General features: G+C 41.8%; 1 protein-coding gene and 1 long non-coding RNA gene across 6 annotated transcripts in view; one reads left to right on the forward strand and one right to left on the reverse strand.

The window, feature by feature from the left end:
• The window catches only part of LOC123364153, a 41,541-nt gene extending 39,664 nt beyond the window's left edge, over positions 1-1,877 (reverse strand). For all 3 annotated transcript variants that reach the window (XR_006577015.1, XR_006577014.1, XR_006577016.1), the window contains exons 1-2: positions 1,753-1,877; positions 157-249 (exon numbers count right to left, since the gene is read on the reverse strand). This is a non-coding gene — a long non-coding RNA (uncharacterized LOC123364153). The remainder of the gene's footprint in view (positions 1-156; positions 250-1,752) is intronic.
• On the forward strand, positions 1,854-21,565 carry LOC123364151 (MARVEL domain-containing protein 3-like). 3 transcript variants are annotated; one of them, XM_045006003.1, is made up of 4 exons: positions 1,854-2,031; positions 4,334-4,486; positions 7,281-7,450; positions 20,537-21,565. In XM_045006003.1, exons 2-4 carry the CDS (start codon positions 4,371-4,373, stop codon positions 21,232-21,234), a joined length of 984 nt encoding a protein of 327 aa, XP_044861938.1. In that variant the 5' UTR covers positions 1,854-2,031; positions 4,334-4,370; the 3' UTR covers positions 21,235-21,565. The 3 variants fall into 3 exon arrangements, with proteins under 3 accessions (XP_044861938.1, XP_044861937.1, XP_044861939.1); XM_045006002.1 differs by having other exon boundaries at positions 1,855-2,031; positions 4,331-4,486; XM_045006004.1 differs by having other exon boundaries at positions 1,976-2,063; positions 4,331-4,486.
• Positions 21,566-25,734: the final 4,169 nt, after the last annotated feature.

The following is a 25,734-nucleotide window of genomic DNA, read 5'->3' on the forward strand; positions in this document are numbered from 1 at the left end:
TGTACTTTTATAAATAATGCAAAGAAATCAGAAGCCTATTAATACAAATGGACAATTAACACCTATTTTATATCAAATGAAAGGTTAATGTATTTCCCTCTTGATTTAGACTACTCTTTTTTCCCCTTTATCAATCTTTAAATCCCCCACTCCTACCTTTCCAGTTCCTGAGCCCAGATCTCTCCTCTTTTACTCTGTCTTCTTTGGTTTTCTGTTCTTCAGAGATTTCAGGCTACAGAATTGCCAACCCTAAACATTCAAAATACATGAGATTATCTTAAAATACAACAACTACTTTAGGGGCTTTTTATCTGCCTTTTGGTATTTGAGGCCTTAGAGGTCCATTTACCAGCTTTTCTTGGCAATCAGTAGGGCTAGAACTCACTTTTTAATAAATGAAAGATTCTCACATAGTTACACAGTTCTAGGAGCTGTGGGTTATCAGCAAAACACCACATGTTGCAGGGCCCATGGTCAAATCGTGAGAGTTGGGAGCAATAAGTTTATGTGGTTATTTATGCCCTTGTTTCTTTTTCTTCCATTTCCTGACACCTGGACCAATCCATATGCTACAGGCTGCAGTCCAACTGCTCAAGATATTACCTCACCCACTTTGTGTCTCATGCAGAAGTCAGGGCGGATTTATGCTGGCAGTACTGCCTACCAGGCTGCATCACCCCTTTGTCCCAAGGTCTGCATCAGTACCTCAATCTCTCTCCCTCCTGACTCCTGCTTGCTACTTTATTCCACTCAGCCTTCACTTTTAAGAGGGTGGGGCACTGGCTAATTGGGTGGGCTGCAGGGACAGCTCCAGGCACCAGCGCTCCAAGCGCGTGCCTGGGGCGGCAAGCCGCAGGGGGCGCTCTGCCGGTCGCCGCTAGGGCAGCAGGCAGGCTGCCTCCGGCGGTTTGCCTGCGGAGGGTCCGCTGGTCCTGCAGGACCAGCGGACCCTCCGTGCTTGGGGCGGCAAAATGTCTAGAGCCGCCCCTGGTGGGCTGTAATTGTTTGTGACTTTGTCTCACTTATCTGTTCCCCTGCTCTGCTTAGAAATCCCAAAGCAGAGGCTCCTCTTAACCTTTCAGACTACTGTCCCACTTTCAGGAGTGTGATTTGTCTTGCATACCCCTAAGTTTCATGTCACTTAAAAACGACTTGCTTGCATAATCAGACATAAAAACACAAAGTAGTTACAGCACACTGTTGCTGAAAAATCACTTACTTTCTTATTTTTACCATATAGTTATAAAGTAAATCAATTGGAATATAACTATTGTACTTGCATGTCAGTGCATCATATATAGAGCGGTATAAATGAGTCACTGTGTGAAATTTTACTTTGCATTGACTCACTGGTGCTTATTATGTAGCCTGTTGTAAAACTAAGCAACTATCTAAAGCTGTACCCTCTGAAAGACCTCGGCCTACCCCTAGGGGTATATGTACCCCTGGTTGAGCCCCACTGCCGCAAAAGAGACTGTTACTGTTGAGAAAGTGAACGAACATCCCCACATACTTGGCATAAATATCACTACATAGCAACCGCTCCCAAACGCTGTCTAAATATTAGCCAGAGAAGGTCTAACTCCCAATTAAGGCGGTACACTCTAATTAAGCACCCAGGGTACAGCCGCTTGTGCCCTAATCGCTGGGGTGCAGCGCACATTGCACGGGTAGGCTGCTGTTTTCCTCCTGTTTTCCCGGGGAGCTTAACAACGCCCGCCTCAGGCTGCCTGGTCCCCCCTCACCAGCCACCCTTTGGCCTCGGCAGCGAGCTCCCCTGGCGCTGGGACCTCGCGCAGGGCACGAAGCCAGCGCGGTGTGAAGCGAAACTCCCCGGGGAGCCGCGGGGAGGGGCGGTGACCTGTCCTCCACCTGTGAGACGCGTCCTCCCCCCTCCCCCGGCCCGGCACACAAGGAAATGCAGCTCCACTGGCTTGGAGCGGCAAACAGGGAGGCCCAGGGGAGCAGCCAGGGAGGAAACTTCAGCTAAAACCACTGGCTCCGAGTGCTGCTGCCGCCGCCGCCAGACACGTGAGGCGCTTTAAATTCGCTTTTAAAGAGGGGTAAGGGAGAGAGATGGGGGGGAGGGGCAGGAGAAGTGCATGGGGTTGGGGTTGGGGTTGGGGTTGGGGTTGGGGCTGGGGCTGGATTTTCCGGGCTAAGGAGACTGTGCAGACAGGGTCTAGAGGTGCGGGGGTTTTGTGCACTAGAGCATGGCCGGGGTCTTATGTGGTGGGGATTTTTGGGGGGTGGGGCAGCCATGGCAGAGGAGCTGGGGCTGGGTTGGACTCTCTCTGAGAGTGGCCGCTGCTGGTGGGGGAAGAGGTAGGTGTGAGCCCTTCGAAGCCCTGCACCTGGTGTCTTTGTGTTGTTTGTTTACCAGAGGAGCAGGCTAAAGGGGTGGCGTGCAGGGGGAGAGGGGGCATTTTCCTCTTCAGAGGGGCTCATGGGGCTGAAATTTTGGACTAGGAATCCAGACTAGTAGAGGTGAAAGTTAATATATCCCTTTCCCAGGTGAGGAGATGAAAGAGCCAAGAAATGTAAGTCAACTGGCCGAGATCACACAGGCAGAATTGGGCCGAGCTGGGAACCAGGCGAGGTTAGGGGAGTAGGCTACTGTAGTTCCACAGCTAAGGATTCAGGCCCAGTATATGCTCCCCTAAAGTACAGCACTAAGGCTGAGTATAGAATGAATATTCTGAGACTGTGCACATACACAAGGTAATTAGTTTGACAAAACTAATTTTAAAGTGAGAACTTTAAATTTACCATCCTGTGTCTCTCGGAGTCTGTGCCCGGCCTGCATAATCTTAATGGAATAACACACATTTCTCATAATTAAATGTTGAAATCTCATGCATTGGCTACATTAGAAGAAATTGTGGTCATTTTTTGCCACTTTATAACTGTTTCTCCTTCAGCAAAGAATTCCACAAAGGGCCCATCTTTCAAATGAGCTGCAATCTCCTTTTGTTCTCAATGAAAGTGAGGCCATGAGCTGCCCTCAGGAAAGACAATGGCCCACTTTCAAACTGGTCATAGCATTCCTTTGAGAAAAATGGAAGTGAAGCCATTCCCTGCCTTTAGGGAAGATGGTGATTCCCCATTTGTCAGCCATACAACCGTAACTCCTCCCTTCACTGCCACCACTAGGGGAAAAAAATTTGGGGGGGGGAGGGGAGGCCAGAGGCCACTTGCATCTAATGTGGGTCTGTAAACATTTATGCATTAATCACAATTGTTTGGTTGTTACATGGTATCTCTACACGGCAGAGTTAAGGTTGTTTGGGTGAAGTAACTGCATGGTTCCATGCCTTAACACCTTGTGATTCTTTTAACATTAACCTTACATTTGAATTTCCTGAATTTATAACATTGATTTTGGGAGGATAATTACAACACCTCTAATGTATTTTACCCTAAATACCCAAGGATAATGTACTCTAAATCTTATCTCCATGTTAATAGCTATAGCCAGAACTATAACCCTCCGTTTAAAGGGCATCACATTAATTTCTGTTCTCTCCTTAAACATACTAAAAGTGCTAAATGTTGCTCTCAGATATACATGGCTCTTAGTAAAGTCAGGGGAAACCACATATTCACACCATGGGGACCTAAATAGGTATGTGGGCATTTCCTAGTCTTTTTCTATAAGACATTAAGCAACCATTACATGAGTCTTAAGATACGCTTTATATAAGAATACAGGAGGATGCTATGCATTGTCCTTGTAATCAGTGCCGGCTCCAGCTTTTTTGCTGCCCCAAGTGGCGGGAAAAAAGAAAAGAAAAACCAATGAAGCTGCTGCCCAAGTGCCGTAGAGGAGCAAGACAGCGAGTGAAGAACCCGCCGCCGAACTGCCGCCGATCAGGAGTGGGCCGATTGAGCTGCCACCGAAATGCGGCCGCTGGCAGCTATGGATGTGCCGCCCCGACAAGAGATGCACTGCCACCCCTTTCTATTGGCCACTCCAGGCACCCGCTTCCTTCGCTGGTGCCTGGAGTCGGCCCTGCTTATAATCAGGCTAGGAGAGAAGAAAAATGTGTTTAAATACCTGTACTGTTGAACGCAGAAACGTCAGAGTTACTTGGCAATGGAAAAATAAAAGGAGACCTTACTTCCTTCTTGAGAAGCTACATCTTACTCATGGACTAAGTACTGCTTCCCTCCCCTCCACACTCCACTCCTCCCCAACACACACACACCATTGTACTTCTTGATCACCTTTACTGAAATCTTAACTAGCACAGGGTGATCATGTTGTGCAAATGCTGGTCAATGAGTAATTAGAACTATCAACTGAATTGGTTTTATCTCTCTGGCTCAGTAGATTATTTCAGCAAGAAGAAATACATGTGAGAAACAAGATGTCTCATGCTGAGAGACCTCACCGCGATAAGCAACACCGATATTATGAGAGCCACGGATCTGACAGACACCATGAGGAGAGAAGGGCTAAAAAGCCATACTCATCCAATGGAAGGTATGTCTTGTCTTCTTTGTCCCTCACTATGGGGTGCAGAGCTTGTTTGTGTTTTTACATTCATGTTGTGGTTATTACAATACCAGGAGGGACATATTCAGATTTGAAATTCAGAAATGTCAATATGCCACATTCAGAACTGTGGCGGAGTTATTTTGCTATTGGAAGTTTTAGAGTCTAATTAAACATTCTTTGTAATAAAGAACTACAGTGAGGAAGACAAAGTCACGTGGGCTGGGAGGATAGGAAGGAGGTGAGGCTGAGTCAGGGAGGCGGAGAAGGAAGAGGGGAGGAGCTGAGTTGTGGGCACGAGGAGATTTGGCTGGGTCACATGACCAAGGAGGGGTTATGTCCTGATCTTCCCAGAGATGACAGTTGGTGCAGGCTTGTCTACATGCAGAGTTGCACTGGTTTAACTGAAGATGCCATTTAGCTAAACAGATGCTAAGGCTGAATGAACACTTTTTCCAACTAGGAACAGGTTTAAGCTAAACCAAAATAACTTGATGTAAACACATGTGGTCACTCTTTAGTAAACCAGTGTTAGCGTGTCAGCAAGGTCTCAGTGTCTGGGGTGGATGTGGTGCAACATGTGAAGCAGCTAATGGTAGGGTTACAAACTTTCTGATTGCAGAAAACTGAATACCCTTGCCCTGTCCCCTGCTCCCTCCATCCCCTACTCCCTCCATCACGCACTCTCCCCAACCCTTGCTCACTGACTAATTTTCACCGGGCTGTGGCAGAGGGTTGTGGTGCGGGCTCCTGCTGGGGGTGCGGGCTTTGGGGTGGGGCCAGGGATGAGGGGTACAGGAGTGGGTTCCAGGCTGGGTCAGTTAACTGAAAGATTTTATAAATCAGTTTAGTTTGTCAGGCAGCTCCCCAAGCCCCAGGACAAAAGTCAGAAAAATGTTGATTAAAGTTAAAGAACTAGCGAGAAAAATCACAATTCTCTATAGAGTGAGGATGCTTTTGTTTACAGATCCAGGTTAACTATTTGTGGATTATGTTAAATTCATGGAGTTGTAGGAGGATAGACAAATGCAAAAGAACCTGGAGATCAGAAAATGAAACTCAAATTCAGTTGAGGAAAATGCAGGCTAATAGACCTGTGGATAAGTAATCTCAGATAGATGTTCAATTGGAAGGAGACATTTTAAAGTAATAATGCTGAAGGAAATGTAAGAGTAATAAGACACCATATTAGACATGTTCTGTTCTATACAGTTTCTTACTCCATCCTCATAACTATAGTGATGGAGAGCCTTTCAGTCATGCACTGAAATATGTATAACGTCTGTCACATGCAGTCCATTCTCTCATCCTCCTCTGAGGGAGGACTGTGTTTTAGTTGTAGGGCAGCTTTGTGTTTTGGTTTGATAGGGCTTTTATGTTCATGCTGCTATGTTTGTATATTAGACAACGCGTGTCAGAGAAGCATGCTTTGGACTTGGAGCAGAAGATGTGGGGCTTGTGATGATCCTTAGTTCCTGTGGGGATTTGTTCTACAGTTTCAAACCTGCCCCCAAGAAATCTCTCTCCTGCAGCGATACATTTCCCCTCCCCTTGTGCTAGAAAGTTCTGTTGTGACTGAGGGGTGGAGTTGTTGATCATACCAGAGCTTCAGGAAATCTTTTAGCTCTCCTGGGTCCAAGCCATTTTGATCCTTGAAGATAAAGAGCTAAGACCTGGAATTTGCTATCCTATGGGAATAGTGGCGGACGGATGTATTAATAATAGTTTGTTACTGAGGAGATGTACTGCAATGTTCTGTACTAGGTGGACTAAACTAAGAACTGGTGGTTTCGTGCCCCAGCATATTGCATTGCTGTAATCCAGCTGAGGAAATGAAGGTATGCTTAACTAAAGTCAGGCCATTATCTGCCAGGATGAGAGATAGTTTCCTAATCCACCATAAATGGTAGAAAAGTGTTATTCATAGATGAGTTTACAGTATGATAAGGCAACAAAATGGCCAGTGCAATTTTGGCTATCCAAGCAGAAAGGCAATAGTTATACACATTGACACTGGTGCTATTGCAGCTGGAATATTGCATTCATTGCTGTAGTACTGCATCACCAGAAAGATATTCTTAAACTGGAAGGGAGTTCAGAGAAAAGGGGAGAGACTAGATTGTACTAGATCTCCTTTTTAGAATTTTACAAGAATGGTTGTGAGTAAATGCAATGTTACTGTCATGAAATATTTTATATTCTGGTTTTAATTCCATGCTTTTGTATTCTTGTAAAAGAATCATTGTGAAATGCAGTAAATTTGCAAATATGCATGATACATTGCTTATCCACAAATTGGTGGTGATTATTTACAGATTTATTTATGTGCAACTGTTACAGAAAACTTTAGCCTCTAGTTTGTCCATAAGCTGGTAGTTGAGTATTTGCTTTTCATGGCAGATGAGTGATCACGGGGTACATGGTATTTATAAACAAGAGTTCCACCCACTCACTCTTTTATTTTTGCAAATTATACAAAAGCATTAGCAATAGTTGAATGGACTTATGTAAATAGTTTTTCAAAATTGCTGTGATAGTCACAATGTTTTGTGAATATTTATTAATGCAAGCAGGTGATAGATTTGCTTTTCATGAACATTCTTGCAAACAGATCTCATTTTACCAAATGTCTGCAAACAAAAGGGATCATACATACCAGTGAAGCAAGTCAGTTAGCAAAAATTCCAGAAACTAAAACTAATACTTTTTTGGTGCACTTGTCCAAAAATATTAGACTGTGCTGTCTCCTATAAATAATCTTTTACTCTTACCCCATTTGCAGGTCAACACAAGGGATTCCTGGCAACCAACACTCCAGACCTTCTACTGCTAATTCAGATCTGTACCAAAAAAACAACCTACCAACTCATGGATATGTCAGTTCTCCACCAAATTATGATCCCGAGAAAAAGACTTTTTCAGAGAAATGTAATAACCTATGCTCAAGGAGAGGTATGTGGATTTTTATTTGGGCTTACCATCCATGTGTCGCTTCAGATTTATGTCCTTGTTTCAATCACACATCCTGATTCATATACTCAACAAACTCAGGCTAAGGGACAAAAGACGGAGGGGGACTGACTACCAATGTCCAGGGAGACTAATTCATGAATGGCATAGCTATGATTCAGTTATTGTTCTTATTAAATGTCTACGGGCCAGATTTACAAAGAAATGCCTGAAGATGCAAATTGGTGCTTTTGTGAATCTGACTAGGAGCCTGAGTTAGGCACCAAACTCCCACTGACTTTCAATAGGACTTAGGCCTCTAGGCTGCTTAGATGCTTTTGTAAATTCCTCAAGGGCTAAAAAATGCAAACAAGTGCCTTAAGTCTTTATATGCCACCTTAAAACATGGAATTTTGCATTAAGGAATCACTGAATCATTGGGCCCAAGATAGAAAGCCAGAGCAAGTATGAGTGACTGTACAGCCTGGTGATTAGAGCACTCCCCTGGGAGACCCAGGGTCCAGGCCCCCTGCTCCAATGACTTAAGTGTTTATCCACAGTGGAACAGCTTCAACAGGAGAGCTTGAGGGATTCCCCACTCTGGAGTATCTTATAGCACAGTGGTCAGGGCACTCACTTTCTCTCCTCAGGTGGGGTGCGGGGGGGATTTGAACAGTGGGTCTCCCATATTCCACTTGGGTACTCTAACCATAGGCCAAAAGTTCTGAGGGAGGGCCACTTTCTTCTCTTCTCCCCCTCGAGCTTCTTGAAAAAATGGTATTAGGTGCCTAACACCAAGACAGGTTTTGCAACTGAGAATCCCAAGCAGAGCTAGGCCCCTCCTTGCAACCAGGACTTAGATGCGTGTCTTCAAAAGGGGCTGGCCTTAGCCAAGGTAAGGTGTGTGTGCGCTATCTTAGGCAAGGAGCCTCCCAGCACGCTGGCTTTTGTGAATCCCATTCAGAGGCACTTGAGTCTTCCCATTTGTTATATAGGGAGCTGAACTTAGGTTTTGTGAATCCAGTGATTTTCTAGGTACCTAGCCATATATGGATTTAATGATGAAAAATATACACAGCTTGGATGGTCTGGAATAAGCCTCATCTCTCCTGTTGTTGTCAGACAATCCGACCCAGTATCTTTCTGTTTTACAATAGTCAGTTTCTCTCTGGGGGTGTTGCTGCTCCCTTTGGACATTTTCTGTGGAATATCTAGAAACTGAGGTATCCTTACCACATGAATTCTCCACCATCACATGTTGAGACCCAGGAAGTTAGCACCACACTATTGAACCCTCTTTTCTCTGATTCTGAAATAAGCATGGCCCAGAACAGGGAGCCAAATAACATCTTCTCCATGGCTGTTTCCTGAGCAACACCTGATGTGTAAATTGAGAGCTCCTGCTATCCTATTGTTTTACTTTCTACTCTCACCTTATTCCTCTGTCTTCTATTTTGTTTAGCCGGCCACGATAAGCCTAACCCTTGCACACTTGGCTTGCCAAACTGGTCACAGCAAAAAGACTCCTAAATGACCAGATCTCTTAAGATCTTTGCCATGCTCAGACAAGACAGATGTTTTTTTCCTCAGAGCTAGGGTTGCCAGCCCTCTAGGATTGCCCTGGAGTCTCCAGGAATTAAAGATTAATCTTTAATTAAAGATAATTTCATGTGAGAACCTCCAGGAATTCTTCCAACCAAAGTTGGCAACCATACTCGGGGCAGAGGATTAAAATGGGGGTCTAGAAGAGGCCAATTGGTTTGTGCTATAGCCTTCCAAAAACTGAACTGCAAGCACCAGAGAAAGGAACTGCATTTTTCCATTTCTTGCTGTCTTTCTCCTTCTTGTGTGTTCACCTTTATCTATTAGCCTCTTTCCAGCTGTCAAATAAAAAATATTGTGCAAAACAAATGAATCTAATTCCAAAACAGTCTCTTAAAATTCAGAAATTATAAAAATTATTGCAGAGAAATACTGGTCCTTGTGATGCTAAAATGGTCCATACAGATATTGCATTATTTATCAAGACAAAACCATGCCTTTTCTACTTTATTAAAATATAAAACCTATCAGAGCAATGCATCTGTACCAAGATCTGTTTCATATTGCTTTTATTATTCTGTCAAGTACAATAGTCAATGTGAATTAATACAATTATATGAACAAACTATAGTAGCTAACTATACGCAGTTAACCATATTCATATTGAGTAAGGCAAGATCTATTACCTGTGTACCCCGTTCTTCCAATCAAGTTTACCTGCCTCAGTTTTAGATATCATTGGTATTCAAATTAGCATCGCCAGTGTGATGATGGTACTGCTCTAGGAACTAATGACTAATTACACCCAGTGTAATTTTTGGGGGAAAGCCTTGAACGCTTGACAAACCAATGGATTTGGTGCAGCAAAAAACTATACAATAGAACTAGTCACTGACAAATTATTTTAGAATATAGGAATTTGGTGACAATATACATTAGCTGAGCATTTATTAATTGATTGTTTAAAGTGAAATATAATCAACCTAAAAATGTTTAAAAAAACTTTCAAAAAGACAAAACCTTTATATATTAATTTATTCAGACTTGAGATACTATCAACTTTATTTAAAAGAAATCATATCTAATTTATCAGCTGCAGTTACAAGTAATGTGTAATACCACTATAACTGTACTCTTCACTACTTTTGTTATAAATCTTTTGCACTTAATAGCAGGGGGTGTGTGTATATATAACTTTACTGTCCTCCCCTGGATAGTCAATTTCCCCCATTTGCAAGGTCTTTCAGAGGAGGAGAGAAAACCACTGAAAAAATAGGGAAATGAGATTATCCCACAACAATTGGTAGAGGATTTTGCGGGGCTGGTGTTAACACCAAAAATTATTCACCTTGAGATGTATTTTAACTGACTAGATTTCAAGGGTAATGGTGCCTCTAAAAATCCCATATTTGAGATGGGGATATGAAAGAAAAATTTACAATGGTGGTGACACTTAAATGAAGACTTACTGTAAATTAAGGAACTACTTTTTGCAATAGCTACTTACAACTTACCTAACAACAACATTTGTAATATGCTAACAAAACATAGGTTGGAAATATTTTTAATGTTTGGAGATTGTCATGTTTTACGAGTCTTTTAGTTTGCTTTACAATTAATGTGATTAATTTTTTGCATGTCCTTTTCCTGTGACAATGAAAATAAACTTTAATTTATGCTTTTGCTCACATGCAGTTTTACTCTTATTGAATGACAGGACAGAGGATGTGGGGAGTTAGGAGAATGAAGGTCATAGGTGTGGAAAGTGCTGGATTGAGCCTCTCACTACTTTCTTCACCTAGGTTTGGGCAAAAACTGAGTCAAGTCTGAGAGTAAGGCTCTAATCATAAATAGGGTAGAGATGTTTGGGGTGTCCTTATCCCCAACTCCCCAAAACAAAACGAACAACGAGCACCCCACACATTTTGATTTTGTTTCAATATATTTTTATTGGTGTGAAAGAGAAAGCAATAGTGACATGACAACATTTATTTACAGTACTTTTGTTTATACAGTAAAAGTCCATGAAGTCCTTTCATCTTTTGTCTATACATTATTCTGGCCCATTCCAACAATTCAAGAAGTTATTCAGTAAAAATTTCATTAGTAGTAATCTATTTTAATTCTGGTACTACCTAGTCTCTAACTTTCTAAATTCCAAATGAATAGAAAGATTAAAGAAAAATTTGAGAGACAGTTTGCAGGGAACAAGTGTAACAGAAATCCTATTTCTCAGCAGCAGGAACGCAGCTCAAAGCAAATGCAGTGAACAGTGTTGTATAATAGGCTGCTAGTGAACATACATGTAACCTAAATGCTCTGATTGTTCAGACCCCTCTCTTCTCAGGGAGTGGTATCTCTCAGCAACAAGGAAATTTTAATTTCAGTTTTACCCTTTTTACTAAAGGCAAATAAAATTAAATTTCATTTCATCAGGAAATAAAATTGAAGTGCACTAACATGATTTTCTCCAGGATATGTTCATGCATTAATAAACTAGCACTAATTACAGCGTAAGCATCCATAAGCCTTTGTCCTCAGAAATGTGACTGGAAGTTCTAACCACCACTACCGATTCTGGAAAGTAGTTCTGAATAGTGGAATGAATATTTTGGGAATATTAAGATAGAAATCAACACCAGTGATTAGAGATCAGTCCAGTGGACATAGGATCAACATCTGTCATGTCCATTGTGAAATTTACGTCATATGTTTTGCCAGTCTGTCATGAACCACTTCTCACAGAGGCTCCCAGCTCAAATTATTGATCTTCCAAGGGTGTGTTGAGTATTGCCTCCATTTTCAGAGATGGGGAAACTGAGGCTAAGAGCTGAAGTGATTTACCCAAGGCCACAGCAGGAGACAGTAGCAAAGCAGGTATGATCTACTAGGTGGATCTATTTGATACTGATCCATGATGTCACATTTATACAGCCTCTAAAAGGAAAAAAGAATGACACTGCCCATTATGCTTGATGGACCAAACTAGAATGGATCAGTTAAGTTCACAACTTTTATTATTCCCATTTAGGAGTATCTTGTTTTTTATGACCATGTCGGGCTGAGATTCCCCACACTTGAGCCAAGCTCCTCTAACAATTAGAATAAAAATAATAATTTCCTTTAACAAGTGTAATCATGCTCAAACAGACTAGTACTGTTCCCAGTCACCTTACATATGTATTTATTAAATTTAGCTATAACAGTTTTCCTGAGACGAGGATAAACTAATTATAAAAAAAGCATATCGTGGAACAGGTTCCACTGATCCTGCTGTGGTGTTGGTTCTACAGCCTAGGTTTGCCTGATTTAACAAAATGTCCCAGTGTACAAGTTCCCCTAGCCTGCCCCAGCTTCTGCAAGTGATGCTCATTAAAAAAGCAGTAACTATCAGAGTACCTTCTAGTTACTAAGGACAGTTTAATAAAGGAGTAATAGTAAAAAGAGCTGGGGAAAGGTGGTTTCCTCCTACCAACTCAGTACATTTGTTCCAGCACCAGGGAGGCATTTACTTGCCACCTTCTAGAAAGCTCTGGGTGCAATGGGTGAAAATCTCAGTATTTGAAACTCACAACAGGAAGTACTGTTGCAAGTGCCCAGTGCCAGTTAAAATAAATGTAGGCCCCTCTGTGATGTTATTATATTGGGACCCCTTGGTACAGGGCCCAAGATTTGGTGTGTCACTTTCTTCTCATCTGCTTCAACCTCAATGCTTCAGGGATGAATTTTGCAGTCATAGAAGCAGCAAATAGCAGTTCCTACTTTTGTAGGAAGTATGAAAAGAGTCTAAGTAGAAGGCAGGACCTGGAATAAGCTCAGGCAAGAACCATGCAAAAGGTTAAGATGGCCTGATCCCCCAAGTGGCCTGAAGTTATTTGCCATATTGCTCTCAGCCCATATGACGCAGCTACAGCTTAACGCTATGTGGTACTGGAGCATGAAGTTAATATCGTGCTAGCTGCCCTCCATCACTTAGAGATTAGGTTTGTCAATATTGCCTGGACAGTCCTGCAGGTCCCAAATATGCCACAGATGCAATAGAGGCAGGAATTTCAAACGGTAGGACTTGGAGTAAGTTCTTGGCAGTATGGAAAAACTGCTCCTATGGGAGAAAATGGTCTCCGGGGTACGGTGCATGTGGGGAATGGAACAACTCCTGCATATGAACTTGAGAATTACCAGGATATCGGGAGGAGTCACTTGAGGCTTTTAAGCAGGATTGTTATCTTCACTAACAAGGGACATTTTACAAATATTTAAAAGGATAGTGCTATTGCCTCTCTTCTGACGAGAGCTGCTAAATCAAATTTTGTAATATTTTCCAAATTGACTAATTTTTCTCCATCATTTGACCAGTTTAGGGCCTTAAAATATTTTGATAAATTGAATAACTTTAATTCAACAAGATTTTCTCATTAAAATATTTTTAAAGGATCCTACAAGACTTAGGCACCTGGATTCTATTTGAATTCAATGAGACTTAGGTACCTAACTCCCTTAGACTCCCTTGAAATTCCCAGGCTCAGTGATTAATTTTTGTCATTACATTGCCTGTCTTAACTCCTGGAACCTGAGTGCTTTTTAAGTATTACCCCATTAGGGATGTTTTAGCAATATCCAGAGAAAGAAGAGCACCACTGGAAAGGGAACATACAAACTGCAGGGTGGGTGGTTTTTTACAGTGTGTTTTCTATTGGTCTGATCCTGCACCATTAGAGACAGTGGGACTTTTGCTGTTGACTTCACTAGCAGCAGGATCACACTCATGGATATGTACACGTAAGGTGTTCAACACAAAAACACACTCATGTGAACATGCAATTTTATTGCAACATGGAAGCATCCAGCTTTATTAGGTTGTTTTTAGAGAGTGTTACCTTTCTATGTCTGCTGCTTTCGTTTTCCTTCGTTACCTTCCCTTCCTGTTTTTATAATGACCTTCCCTCCTCTGTCTGACCTTTCATTCTGTTCCTCTTCATCCTCCTCACCTGTTTTTCCTTTCAGTGGCGTGTCTTCTTCTCCCCCACCCCCTTGGTGTTTTTAAAAATCTTTTCTTTCCTTCTGTCAGATTTTCTTAATTTTCCATCTCCCCCTTTCCTTTCTCAATCCAGCTGCTGCAGCACAGAAGTGACTGTAAAGCCTCAAGTTCAGCGGTAACTTTACTCTGTGGAATGCAAAATGTTTATTGGCCAGAGTAGTTCTACATACGGAATCCTTTGCAGGACTGTTCGACTCCTGCTTCTTCAAGTCACTTTATATTGTCAGAATACTGGTCTTCAAGACCAAAAGCCAACCTACTTTTTAAAAATCTCTGTTTTAAATGAGGGATACTCACTGGCTCAGGGAATTTAAAATGGGCTGTGCAGCCTTTAACCCTTGAGCTGACCAATTCATATCTGACCTGCTTCTATAACAGCCCCTCATGGAGCCTGCCACAGGAACAGCTCATGTGCACAGGGCTGCAGATTCATGCAGTAGCTCATTGGCAAAAGTTTTCACATTCAGTTCAGCCACCACATGTATAGCTTGGCACTTATGGGGCCACCAGTGAATTCTGCCCAACCCAAATACAGTAGTACACACTCTTCAGGTGAGGGTCAGAGTAGGAAGACAAGTAGGGAAAGAGGAGGAAAACACAAAGTTTTAAAAAAAATTCACAGAAGTGAAAAACAAGAGAAGGAAAAAAAGAACGAAGAAGAGGCCGGGGGATTGGGGTGGGGGTGGGGCACGAGTTACAACTGTTCCAGACATGATGTAAGGGATGAGCTTAGGTGGAGTAGTAACTAGAGTTCAGTTTCAGGTACGGGGGGAGCTGTAGACTTACCTGGTCTGGGTGTGGTCAAAAATTCATGAGGATTTACGGAAAAGTCCTACCAACTTTCATAAGGAAAAACTATCAGGGTTCAACAGAAATTTAATATGCAGCTGCAGAAACTACGCTAAAAACTGTATAATAGTGATACATCTTCTACAGGAATTTTGCATCATGCACAAATAGTACCATTAAAATAATATAGAACAGTTACATTATTAAATTCTACAGGACTTTTCAATAAGGGTACTATTCAAAGATACACAGTCTGATCCTTGCAACACAAGGGAGTGTCTGTTGACTTCAGTGGGCTTTGGCTTAGATCCTGTATATTTTTTAACTTTCATGATGAATGTTATTACCTTATTTTTTTTACAAAATGCAATAGCATTAGTTGAGATAGTCCAAGATTATTCTGAAGTTTAAAAGAAAGAGGGTAGTTTTCCTTGAAGGCTCTCAGAACGGTCTTCATATTCTACACCACAGACTGCAACAATACACCTTTGTTTAACCTACCACGATCAGAAATGGTTCTCACTGTTGACAGAATCGCCATGGGAATGAACTACTGAAACTATTTTATGACACAATTAGTCCTGATATGAACTTAACTTAGCTCGAGCTAAAGCCATAGATAACTGATCCCCCATATTCAAGTTTGGGGGCAACCATGTAGTCCGGGGTGTTTTATTTTAAAATGATTAAACCCAACATGTTTTGGTCATGTACGTTTCCTTCAGAGCAGTCTCCATTTTATGCAAATGTACAAAATTTTACCCTCAAGTTATGGGAAATACTATTGCCTGCCTTCCTTCAGCATTGCTAAATACTATCACTTTGTAATTTTTATTTATTTCAACTAAATTATTGTGGCAAAGGAGCGGTTTTGTGCGTGAGTGATGGTGGTGCTACACTAAATTATGTTAGGTTTCTGGTGTTCAATTGCAGAGTTATAAAGCAGCCCCCCCCCCCCAACCAAACTTGCTCTACTCCCTCACTTAATGGGCAGTATTACTCAATTTCTTTAGGTCAGACAAGCTTCAGTTCCTCCAACCTGCTGGGCACACTGAAAAGTCCACTTTTTTATTTCTGCATGGGTGGGAGTGAGCCTGAGTTTTTGCATGGCTCACTCTTTGGTGGTGGGGGTGGGGGTCTGGGGAAGGACTCGGGCGTGATGTTGATATTGGTAATCATTGTGTGCTGTCCTTAAAAGTGATGCTAAAAACCCTGGAGAAAAAAGTATCCATTAATTATGAAATCACCTAGTAAGAACAAGCACTTTACTCTTCAGGGCAGCAGCTCCAGCTTAGCCCCCTAGGCTTTGTCTAAACTAGGACTGAAAAGTTAGAACACTGTAGTAGGAGGTGCTAGCTAACAGACACTGGAAGTAGACTAGGCAGCATAGACTTTCACACACACTAAGGTGGAATGTCAAAGCCTCATAGGCTTTAACGCTATCATCTTAGCACGAGTTAAACTCTGCTTTGTGTACACTAGACTATTAGAAGGAGTTAGCTAGCACATCCTACCTAACAGGCACATCTGTAAATCCTACCTGAGGCCCTTGCTGCTTGAGGTGGAAATACTCAAGCTTCACCACACGCTTAGACTTTAAGGCCAAAAGGGAGGATCATGATCCTCTAGTCTGACCTCCTGCACATCACAGGATACAGAGCCTCATCCACCCACTCACTCCTGTAATAGACCCATAACCTATGGATGAGATACTGAAGTCCTCAAATCTTGATTTAAAGACTTCAACTTACAGAGAATCCACCACTTGCTCTAATTCAGACCAGCAAATGACCTGTGCCCCATGCTGCAGAGGAAGGTGAATCCCACCATTCCTCCCCCCATCCCCACACACAGGGTTTCTGCCAATCTGACTTGAGGGACAATTCCTTCCTGACCCTATATATGGTGATCAGTTAGAGCCTGAACACCGGGGCAAGACCCACTAAATTGGCATGTTTAGTGCTCGTTCCTCAGCAACAGTATCAGGGCTTGCATCTACACCATTGCTTGTACTGGTGCAGAAAATTGGGCACTAGGTTTAAACTTGCATCTACACCAAGCCTTGTTTACATAGGGGACTTTTTTGTAAAATTTTCTTATCATTGTCCAGAATAGTGTAGCTCTACACGTCTGAGCGATATTGCGAGCCCTAGTTCAGACAAGGTGCATCAGCAGCTGGTATCCTTTCCACAGGTTCATTGACTCCTGCTCAGTGTAATGGATAGTGTGTGTTAAAACTGACAGTAGGCTGAGCACATTAGCGCTCCCAACATACAGGCACCAGTGTGGCTGCTGTGGGAAAATTTTACAAAATGTACCTCACGTAAGCAAACTTCTACCTGGGTGGAACTGGAGGATAGTGGCAGGAGCAGTAGCTTGGGAGTTTTTCTAGGAGGCAGCAGTAAATGAGATCAGAGAAGGAACAAGAGCTGCTGAGACAACTGTGCAGGGCTTGGATACAGTACTCTGATCAATGTATTGTGTATATTTTAAAGGAAGTCAGACTTTGAGAAGGGCTATTAATCCAAAGTTCTAATCTCTTTAGCTGTTTATTACTTTGACAAAACCTAGCCCCGCTGCCCTGTAATTCACAGCTGCCTATTTTGCTCTGGAGCTGAATATTTTTTTTCTTTGATTTAGGAGAGCTGTGGATGTTTGCCCATTTTACAATCAGTCTGAATATGTTGCAAGTAACTGGGAAGTAGAGGGTCACTGGAAGACTGTGTGTGTTGTTTAAGCAAGTACAGTGAACTTGGTTCAGTGAAGCCGAGCCCAAATTCCTCAATAAGTCAGCATCGTGGCAGTTTAGTGTTAAAAATGTACTGACACAAAAACCCGTCTAACCTGAATTTCTTGCCTTTGTGGAAATATAATTCACAACATGCCATAAAGCAACTCCTGTTACTGTCAGAGATGGTTACACATGTAGTGACCTCAATCTATTTCCTCTCCTGCTTGCTAAGGGCCAGATTTTGCTACTGTTAATCATGCTGTAGTACCTTACTCCAGAAGGAGTCTCACTGAAATCAGCATGTCAGAATCAGGCCGACTGCAATTACATAGTAAGCTATGGGCACTGCAAAATAGTAGATTGGGTTCAGTAATTGTCATGGTATTATTCCAGGGTTTTTCAGACCTCTCCACTTAAGAGCACAGTTGGTTTCGCACCGTGAAATCCCACTTCCCAAAGTGCAACAAAGTGTTTCTAAAACAACACAGCCTAGCAAGAGGAAGGATGTTTCATAGTCCAATTTTTGTTGTGCTGCTTCATTCCTTTCTTTGCAAGCTCAGACAGAGCTGACAGCAACAGAGAGCAGCTGTCTAGATAACAGCAGGGAAATGCGACACAGATGAATTTGGCAGCATAAAGTGAAAGACTGCAGGCTTCTTGTGATTTGTGTCCCACTTTGTAATGGCCAGTAAATGCACGACCATTTTGGCAAGCTTCTTACATTTAGCCTATATTCACTTATTGCTGCAAAGAATGGGGAGCAGGGGTAAGACGAGCCTTAGGGACTCAGTAATTACTTTCAGAAGTAAGGAGGTGCAGCATGTTCACTACCCTACAGGTTTGGCCTCCTGAAGCTTCAAATTTAACTGCAATAAAACGTTTACTAAACTTAGTCTGCCCTCTAGTGGTTAATGAAGTGATCATTACTACTACATGCATATTGAAGGACTAGCTCTGCATAGCACAGAAGCAGACACACACTATGCTGAAGTATTTAATATTTTTCAAATTCTACAGTAGAATTATTTACTTAGACTCATGAAAAATTCTTCACTTCACATTTACCACCCTGGAGGTTTTAAAATAGGCAGTGAGATCTAAAATACCATCTGCATCAAACAGTAAATAAAACAGTGGTGTTACAGGCATCACTAGCTAGAACCAGCACTTTACAAGACCTTCAGTAACTTTGTTGAATTCCTTGTTTAAGGTGATGTCATCACATAAGATTAACACTTAGATTTTCTAGTCCAACATAATCTGAAGCTAATTCAGTACTTTCTCTTCCTCTAAGACTATTTACATTTTAGGAGGCTGAGTTCTTGAAGTGAGCAGGATCCAAACTACAGCACGTTTCCAGAAAAAATAAACATTTAGTCCTTTTTAATGGAGTAAGACAAAACAGTACAAAGACTGATTTAGTAAGTAGCAAAAATGTAGATTTAATAAAAACAGGCCATTTTATTTGGTCAGGTGTGTTTTATGTGTGTTTGGAGAGGTGGGGTAGTACAGTACCTGAATTTCCTGGAGGCACTGGTTCAATGCCTGACATACAAGGTAGATAAAATGAGTTCTATGCAGTCTTGTGTATACGTGTGATATGAAAACTGTCTTCCCTGGATGGACATTAAAAATCCTATGACACTTTCTTATACAGCAAGGTTTTGCCTTGGTGTTCTTGGGCAAATTTTTCCCTCCTCCAATTTGTTCCCATTTTCCAAACATAAGGATGTAGGTATTTGTTTGCTGTGTGGATATATTTTATAAGCCACTTTAAGATGAAGAACTACATATTATATTTTTGACTTATCTTACATTGGGGAGCAACTAGCTGGTTAAAATGCCCTTTTGAAATGCCAGCATTCAGTTGGATTGCAGAAACTTAACATGCAGTTATGCTCCAGGAAGTGATATCCGACAGACAGCCATCAATCCCTACAACCTTGCTATAGAAAAAAGTTATATGTAGTTCTGATTTTTAAAACACTGACCTGCCTGATTGTTAGAATACAGATATATGGCCTACTAGCAGCAGAGGTCTGTGAATCCTTTCTATAAAAAAGGTCCTTTGCCTGTCAGCTTGGTGATGGATTGGAACATAAATGTTAAATGGCATCTCTTCATAAAATTGCCATTGCAATGGTGGATGGTTTGAAATTGAAGAACTTCAGCTTTACTTTTGTTACTTTGTGATAGACAAACGAGTCAATTATCCAAATGCTGTTCCTTTGCTTAAAGTCCATTTCATATAATTTTTTTACAAGAGGAGGAAGATGGTCAGCCTAGAAGAACTTTTTCATACACTTTTAGCTTTAGAAAGTGGGTGTTAGGTAAGACAAGCTGGGAATCATAGGATTTACTTCCCTTTAAAAAGTCAGTCGAGGCACACAGGTTGAACAAGTGTCTCCTTAAATATGATTTTAAAAACCTTGTTTGATTTAGATTAGATCCAGCAAATAAGAGGCCAATTTTTTTTAAAACAGGAGCCTAAAGTAAGGTTGCCAAATGTATATTTAGCGATCTAATAAATGGCCTGATTTATTTATTTATTTAAAGAAAAAAAGTCACTTGGAGTTTGGAGATTTTTAAAAAAAATCTTGTCCACAGTTTTGTTCAGATGGACAGCTCCCATTCTGTGTGGTTGTGTGTCAAGCAGCTGGAATACCAAATACAATCTGTTGGCGCTGTTACCTTTTCTTCACAGCACAAGCAACACTGTAAAAATCTTTGTTTTTTTCTTGCATGATCCACTTATCAAGTGCACTGTCATATTACTGAAAAAGCCATCTTGCTCAGGCTCTGAAGTACACTAATTAAAGTGAATGCTTCGTATACAAAGGAGGGCTTTTTCTGTAGCCTCCCCTGAGGAGAAAAGCTCAATATGATCTCTCTGTAGTTTAAAATGCATTAGTTCTCCCCCCAGCCCCCGCCATTTGTACAAATACATTTTAAGCCAATATTTAATTCATTCACCCTTTTCTTCCTGCAGGTATTTTGAAGTTTGTTGAAATTACCGTCAACATTCTAGTGCTGATCTGTGTTGGAGCCTCCCATGCAGCTATTGCTGGCTATAGTTCTATGGGAGGTTTGGGAACGGGCTCTTTCAACATTGGTTCGTTTTACAGCCCATTTGAAGGAACCGAGTTCCAGGAGGTGCGAGACCTGGACATGCAGTACAGCCAGATGAGAGCTCCTTGTGTGTATGGGGGAGTAGCCTTCAGCCTGACATTAGTAGCACTTACACTCCTGTTCCTCATCGTTGGGGCAAAACCCATTGATCGACTCTCTGTGAAGATGCTCGTGGCAGAATGTGCCTTTGATGCGCTGGCTTGTATGGGGTATATTGCAGCTGTTGGCCTTTACTTACACTTTATCATCCAAGTGAACGCCACAGACACATGCAAGAAGAGGGAAAGACTGTATGCACGCCGTGGATACACCTGGATGAACTGCGAGGTTCAGGGGGGTGATGCAGCTGTCAGCCTGTTTGGCATCGTTGCTGCTTGTTTGTACTTCCCAAGTTTTGTGATCTGTGCACTCACCATTCGAAATGTACGGGCCTTTCGGAGCCAGATGACCAGGACTCAATACAGCCTTGAGAACAGCAACAGTGAGAGAGAATACCAAAAGGATTACAGAGGCCCCGAAAGCACTCACAATGCACAGGCTATAGCAACACTGGTGTAGAATCTGTCATGGAACTCAGTGCAGTGGCAGGGAGCATCAACTCCAGTGATGGGCAGGCACTGGATCTGATATTTTTAGGGTTTTCTTTAAATACAGAGCATCTATCATACGGACCATAGTGTACACATGTACAGCATTAATTGTCAATTTTATGATGGACTAAAAAGTCCTGAATGTAATAAAATTTACTTTGTCACAGTAAATTTTAATTTTAGATGGTTACACCAATTACTTAAGTCTATTTTCAAATGTAAATATATATTTGGTTTCAACAGTTCAGCCATGCTCAGAGCTGGTCCAACTGACTCTAGTAAACACCAGCATGTTAACATTGGGGGAGCTGAACTAGTTAACAGTGGTGGGAATTATTTTTTTTTAGTTTCCTTTGTATAGATATAACCCCAACTAGGAGTGTGGGAATTTCATTTCTTCTTCCCCTCCAGTTGGCCAGCCAATATAAGAGGTTAATAATCTATGAACACGTCCAGCTAATGGATTTAGGCCCCTATTCAGAAAGGTACTTAAGCACATGCCTAACTTTAATTTTGACTTCAGTGGGTCTACTAACAAAGATAAGAACGTTCCTAAGGATCACACTGAATCAGGGCCTAAACTACAACTCAGCTCCCTTGCCTGGGTTGCTACCATGCTACTAATCTAGGGAAAGGCTTTAAACTCCCACTGTTGATCCCAAGTCACCCATATTTACACACCCTGATCCCACTGCTCTCTGAGGAATTTTGCAGGCAGGTGTTAACTACAGTTCCAAACACAATGTTTTTTTATGTCCATGTAATTCTGAACCTAGTGGAGTTAATCTGAATTTACCAACCGTGAAACATCAGAACTGGGCCCGATAGATCTGAGTCAGTATTCCCCTGAATGAAGGAGCAGTTTGCAAACTTCAAAACACAGGAATGAGGAGATGAATGCTAGACAAATAAATACTTACACTTGAACATACTGACTTCTCTTGGGTATTAAAAACAGTTCCCCCCGCCCCCAGAGAAAAGCTGTAACAGAATGACAAACACACATGCCCCTCCAACATCTTTGCATGAAAAGCTCTGATGCACAGCAATAATCAGACACTCCCTGGGTCAAGAAAATCATCGTTTAAGAAAACGTCTTCAAAAATACTCTGTTTGAAGCAAAGCAAAGAGATCACTGTACAGCACAGATGAAAGAGAAAGCAAAAGCTTTGTTGAATCACATCATGATTTATGTCAACATGTGGAGAAGGCTATTATGATCCTGGCTATGCTCTTTGCTTTCAGTTTTGCCTGCATGAGAGTCATTATTCAGATGAAGCCCTCTTTTCATACTGGAATAGTTTTTTGATATGCACCCCCATAAATTACAATAAATATAGTGATATTTGATGTATAGTCCATACAAACAAGATGTTAATATTAAGTTTGGACTGTGCAGATGTGTTTGAATGGACTTTGCAATAATATTTAGCGTTTATATAAAACTGTATGTGTTCAAAGTACTGAACAGATGTTAAGTTAAACCTCAGAACACCCCTAAGAGGTGGATAAATGTAATCCCCATTTTACAGACTGAGAAACATAGGTGAAGTGACTTAACCGAGCCCCTCAATAAATCTGCCAGTGGCAGGAGGATTAGAACTCAGAACCTCTTAACTTCCAACCCTGTGCTTATTGCTCCAGACCAGAATACCTTCCACTGGTGTTCTGTGTGGGCATAACAGTCTACCACTGGCAAATCTATTACTAGGAATAATACCCATAGCAACTCAATTTTGCACTTGAATCAGGATATTCCCAATTTAAGGCTGCACAAGGTCTCTGAAGTCTGCTGCCCCATTGTGCATATAAACTGTGGTACAGACTGTAGTTACATGATCATATTCTATACCTTTTAAAATTACACACCAAAAATATGTTAAGAAAACAAAGGTTGCACTTATCAAACACTGGCAAGTTAGGAAATGCCACAATTGAGGTCACCTATACAACCTTAATTTGATCTTGCTCTGCATATGTACTATGACAGTCTTTAATCACATACTTTTTGTCCACAGAATCTCTGCCTTATTCAGTACGTAGAATGGACAGTGGTCACTGAAGAAGCACCTATTCAATAGCTTGTTTTCTCTTCATGCAAATCTATGGCTTCATGGTTTATTTACTGCACACTCATAATTCTGTCTCAGAGCAGGCATTAAATAATTTCTTCATCAGCTTTTGTATGGTGCTTATCACTGCAGTATTCAAGTGCTTCACAAATATTAATTTATTTTCACAATGCCCCTGACATGTGGTATTATCCCCATTTTACAGATAGCAAACTGAGGTACAAAGAGCTTAAGGTAAAAAAGTATCCACTAATTTAGAGATGCCTAGGACCTGTTTTTTCCAGAGTACTTTATATAGGACTTTATATGTTCCAAGCACAGTTTACATCGACTTCAGTTGAAGCTGTGAGCATTTAGCACTTCTGCAAATCAGATCCCAGGGTCTCAAGCCTGGCACCCAGAAAATGAGGAACACATAAATAGAGACCACTTGTGAAAAGTTTAGTTTAAGCAACTTACCCAGCATCACATAGGAACTCTGTGGCAGAGGCATAGAACCCAATTTTCCAGGGGAGCATTCAACTGGCTTAACCATGAGACCATCCCTTCTCTTCCCGCAACCCTTTATGCTACACATCTTCCAATTTCTGAAATAAAGGAAATGATTCCTACACATAACAGTCTCCATTACACAACCCTGATTCATCCCCAGAGCAGGTCCACCTGTGCACTGAATGAACGGATCCTGTGGGGGAAAATATAATAATGAATTAGGACTATCATAATGCATAATCACAAGAGGGTCGAGTTAAGATTGCACAAGCAACCTTAAATCTGGTAATTCCTAACTTCTGACAGCTTGACTTTGCAACATTGTTATTTTAACAGATCTCCTAGGTTTTTAAAAAAAAAAACAGAACAGCAAATTCCATCATGTGGCATCATATTGACACTTACATGGGTCACCAGCAGTGTTGGAACCCCTAGGTCTGCCACACAGACCTCTATCACTTGCATTAATGGAGTAAATTATGGCAGTTGTTGGTCCATGCAGAGGATGACAGCCTACACTAACAGGGAATGGGACACTTTGCTTGTGGTTTTCACAGCTGTTTGCTGAGAGCAGAGGAATGGTGAGACTCAGGAATGAGGGTTTCATTCCAGGCTCTGGAGGAGTGTGTGCTCTTAGTGGGTCTATTCCCTTCCCTCCCCGCAGCATGAACTTTCTTCCTTGTCCCCTCTTGTGTATTCAAGTGCTTTCTCTTCCCCACCCCAGGCTCACTGTCCCAGACCCATTCTCCTCACCTAGCCAATGCCAGTCCCTCATTCCAGTCTCCCTGCCCAGCCACTTCTAATCTTTCTTTGGGCTCCTCACTGGATCCATCTCTCCTGAGCCCTATCTTCCAGTCATCTCACCCACTTCCATGTTTCCTATCCCCACTGGCTCAGTCCCAATCTCCCTCCCTGTATATTTATCACTGCCTATTGTTATTTTCACTCCAGACATCTGAAGAAGCGGGCTGTAGCCCACAAAAGCTTATGCTCTAATAAATTTGTTAGTCTTTAAGGTGCCACAAGACTCCTAGTTTTTGCTGAAACAGACTAACACGGCTACCACTCTGAATCATGCAATCTCGGTATCTCTCCTTGCCTGGCTACTTGTCCCTCTCTTTGCACAGCCAGTCCCAGTCTCCCATGCATGTCAACTCCTTACCAGATCTAGCTCCTCTCACCTCCTGCCCTCAGCCAAACTAGTTCTCAGCCCCAGTCTCCTTGCCCAGCTAGTTCCAACTTCAGCTATGTTTGACAAGTATATTTTTCTTTTTTCATATTGATTTCACTGTCCTACTTGTCCTGTTTAGCAAAAGATTTTTTCATTCAATACATTCATTGTGCTGAGGTCCACAGATACATTACAATGGGTACAGCAGCCTGCTGGCAGCTTGGGGCCAGAACAAGACCTGTCAGTCACTCCCCAGTGCCCGGCTGCTCAGGCAGGCCTCCCTGCTGCAGAGCTTTTCTCAGAGAGAAACTCCAAACTTTTTCAGAAGTTTAGACTAACAGTTTGGCTCAATAGTTCTGTCTAATCCCCTGCTGTGTCCCAAGGCTGCATTTGATTTGGGGGGGGGGGTGATTGTCTCCTCAGCTCCGCTCTCCCTTCTGAGGTATTTGTGCAATGGCTGGTACCCATGTATGCTTCACAGAGTAAGCCAAAGAAAAGAGGGCTGAGGATGAATACTATCAGGTACCAGCTCTCATCTCAGAAGAATATTAACAGAAGATTATGGCCACAAAGGAAAATGAGAGGTGTCTCAGAAAAAATCCAGTTCTTATTGGAATCTATTGAGAATGCTGATCTCATGGCAGATGAGCTTCAAAGAAACAGAGCTCCTATGAGACCTGTTCAGTAATTCTTACTATTCCCTTGCATCTCATCTCTGCCAATGGATGTGATG

The sequence above is a fragment of the Mauremys mutica genome, chromosome 2 (assembly GCF_020497125.1).
Source record: "Mauremys mutica isolate MM-2020 ecotype Southern chromosome 2, ASM2049712v1, whole genome shotgun sequence".
Taxonomy (NCBI): Eukaryota; Metazoa; Chordata; order Testudines; family Geoemydidae; genus Mauremys; species Mauremys mutica.

Excerpts from the sequence above, each read along its gene's own strand:
- LOC123364151 (XM_045006003.1), top strand. The coding sequence starts at position 4,371 with ATGTCTCATGCTGAGAGACCTCACCGCGATAAGCAACACCGATATTAT. Across the intron at positions 4,487-7,280 it reads CCATACTCATCCAATGGAAG|GTCAACACAAGGGATTCCTG; the intron begins GTATGTCTTGTC and ends CCCCATTTGCAG. Across the intron at positions 7,451-20,536 it reads TAACCTATGCTCAAGGAGAG|GTATTTTGAAGTTTGTTGAA; the intron begins GTATGTGGATTT and ends TTCTTCCTGCAG.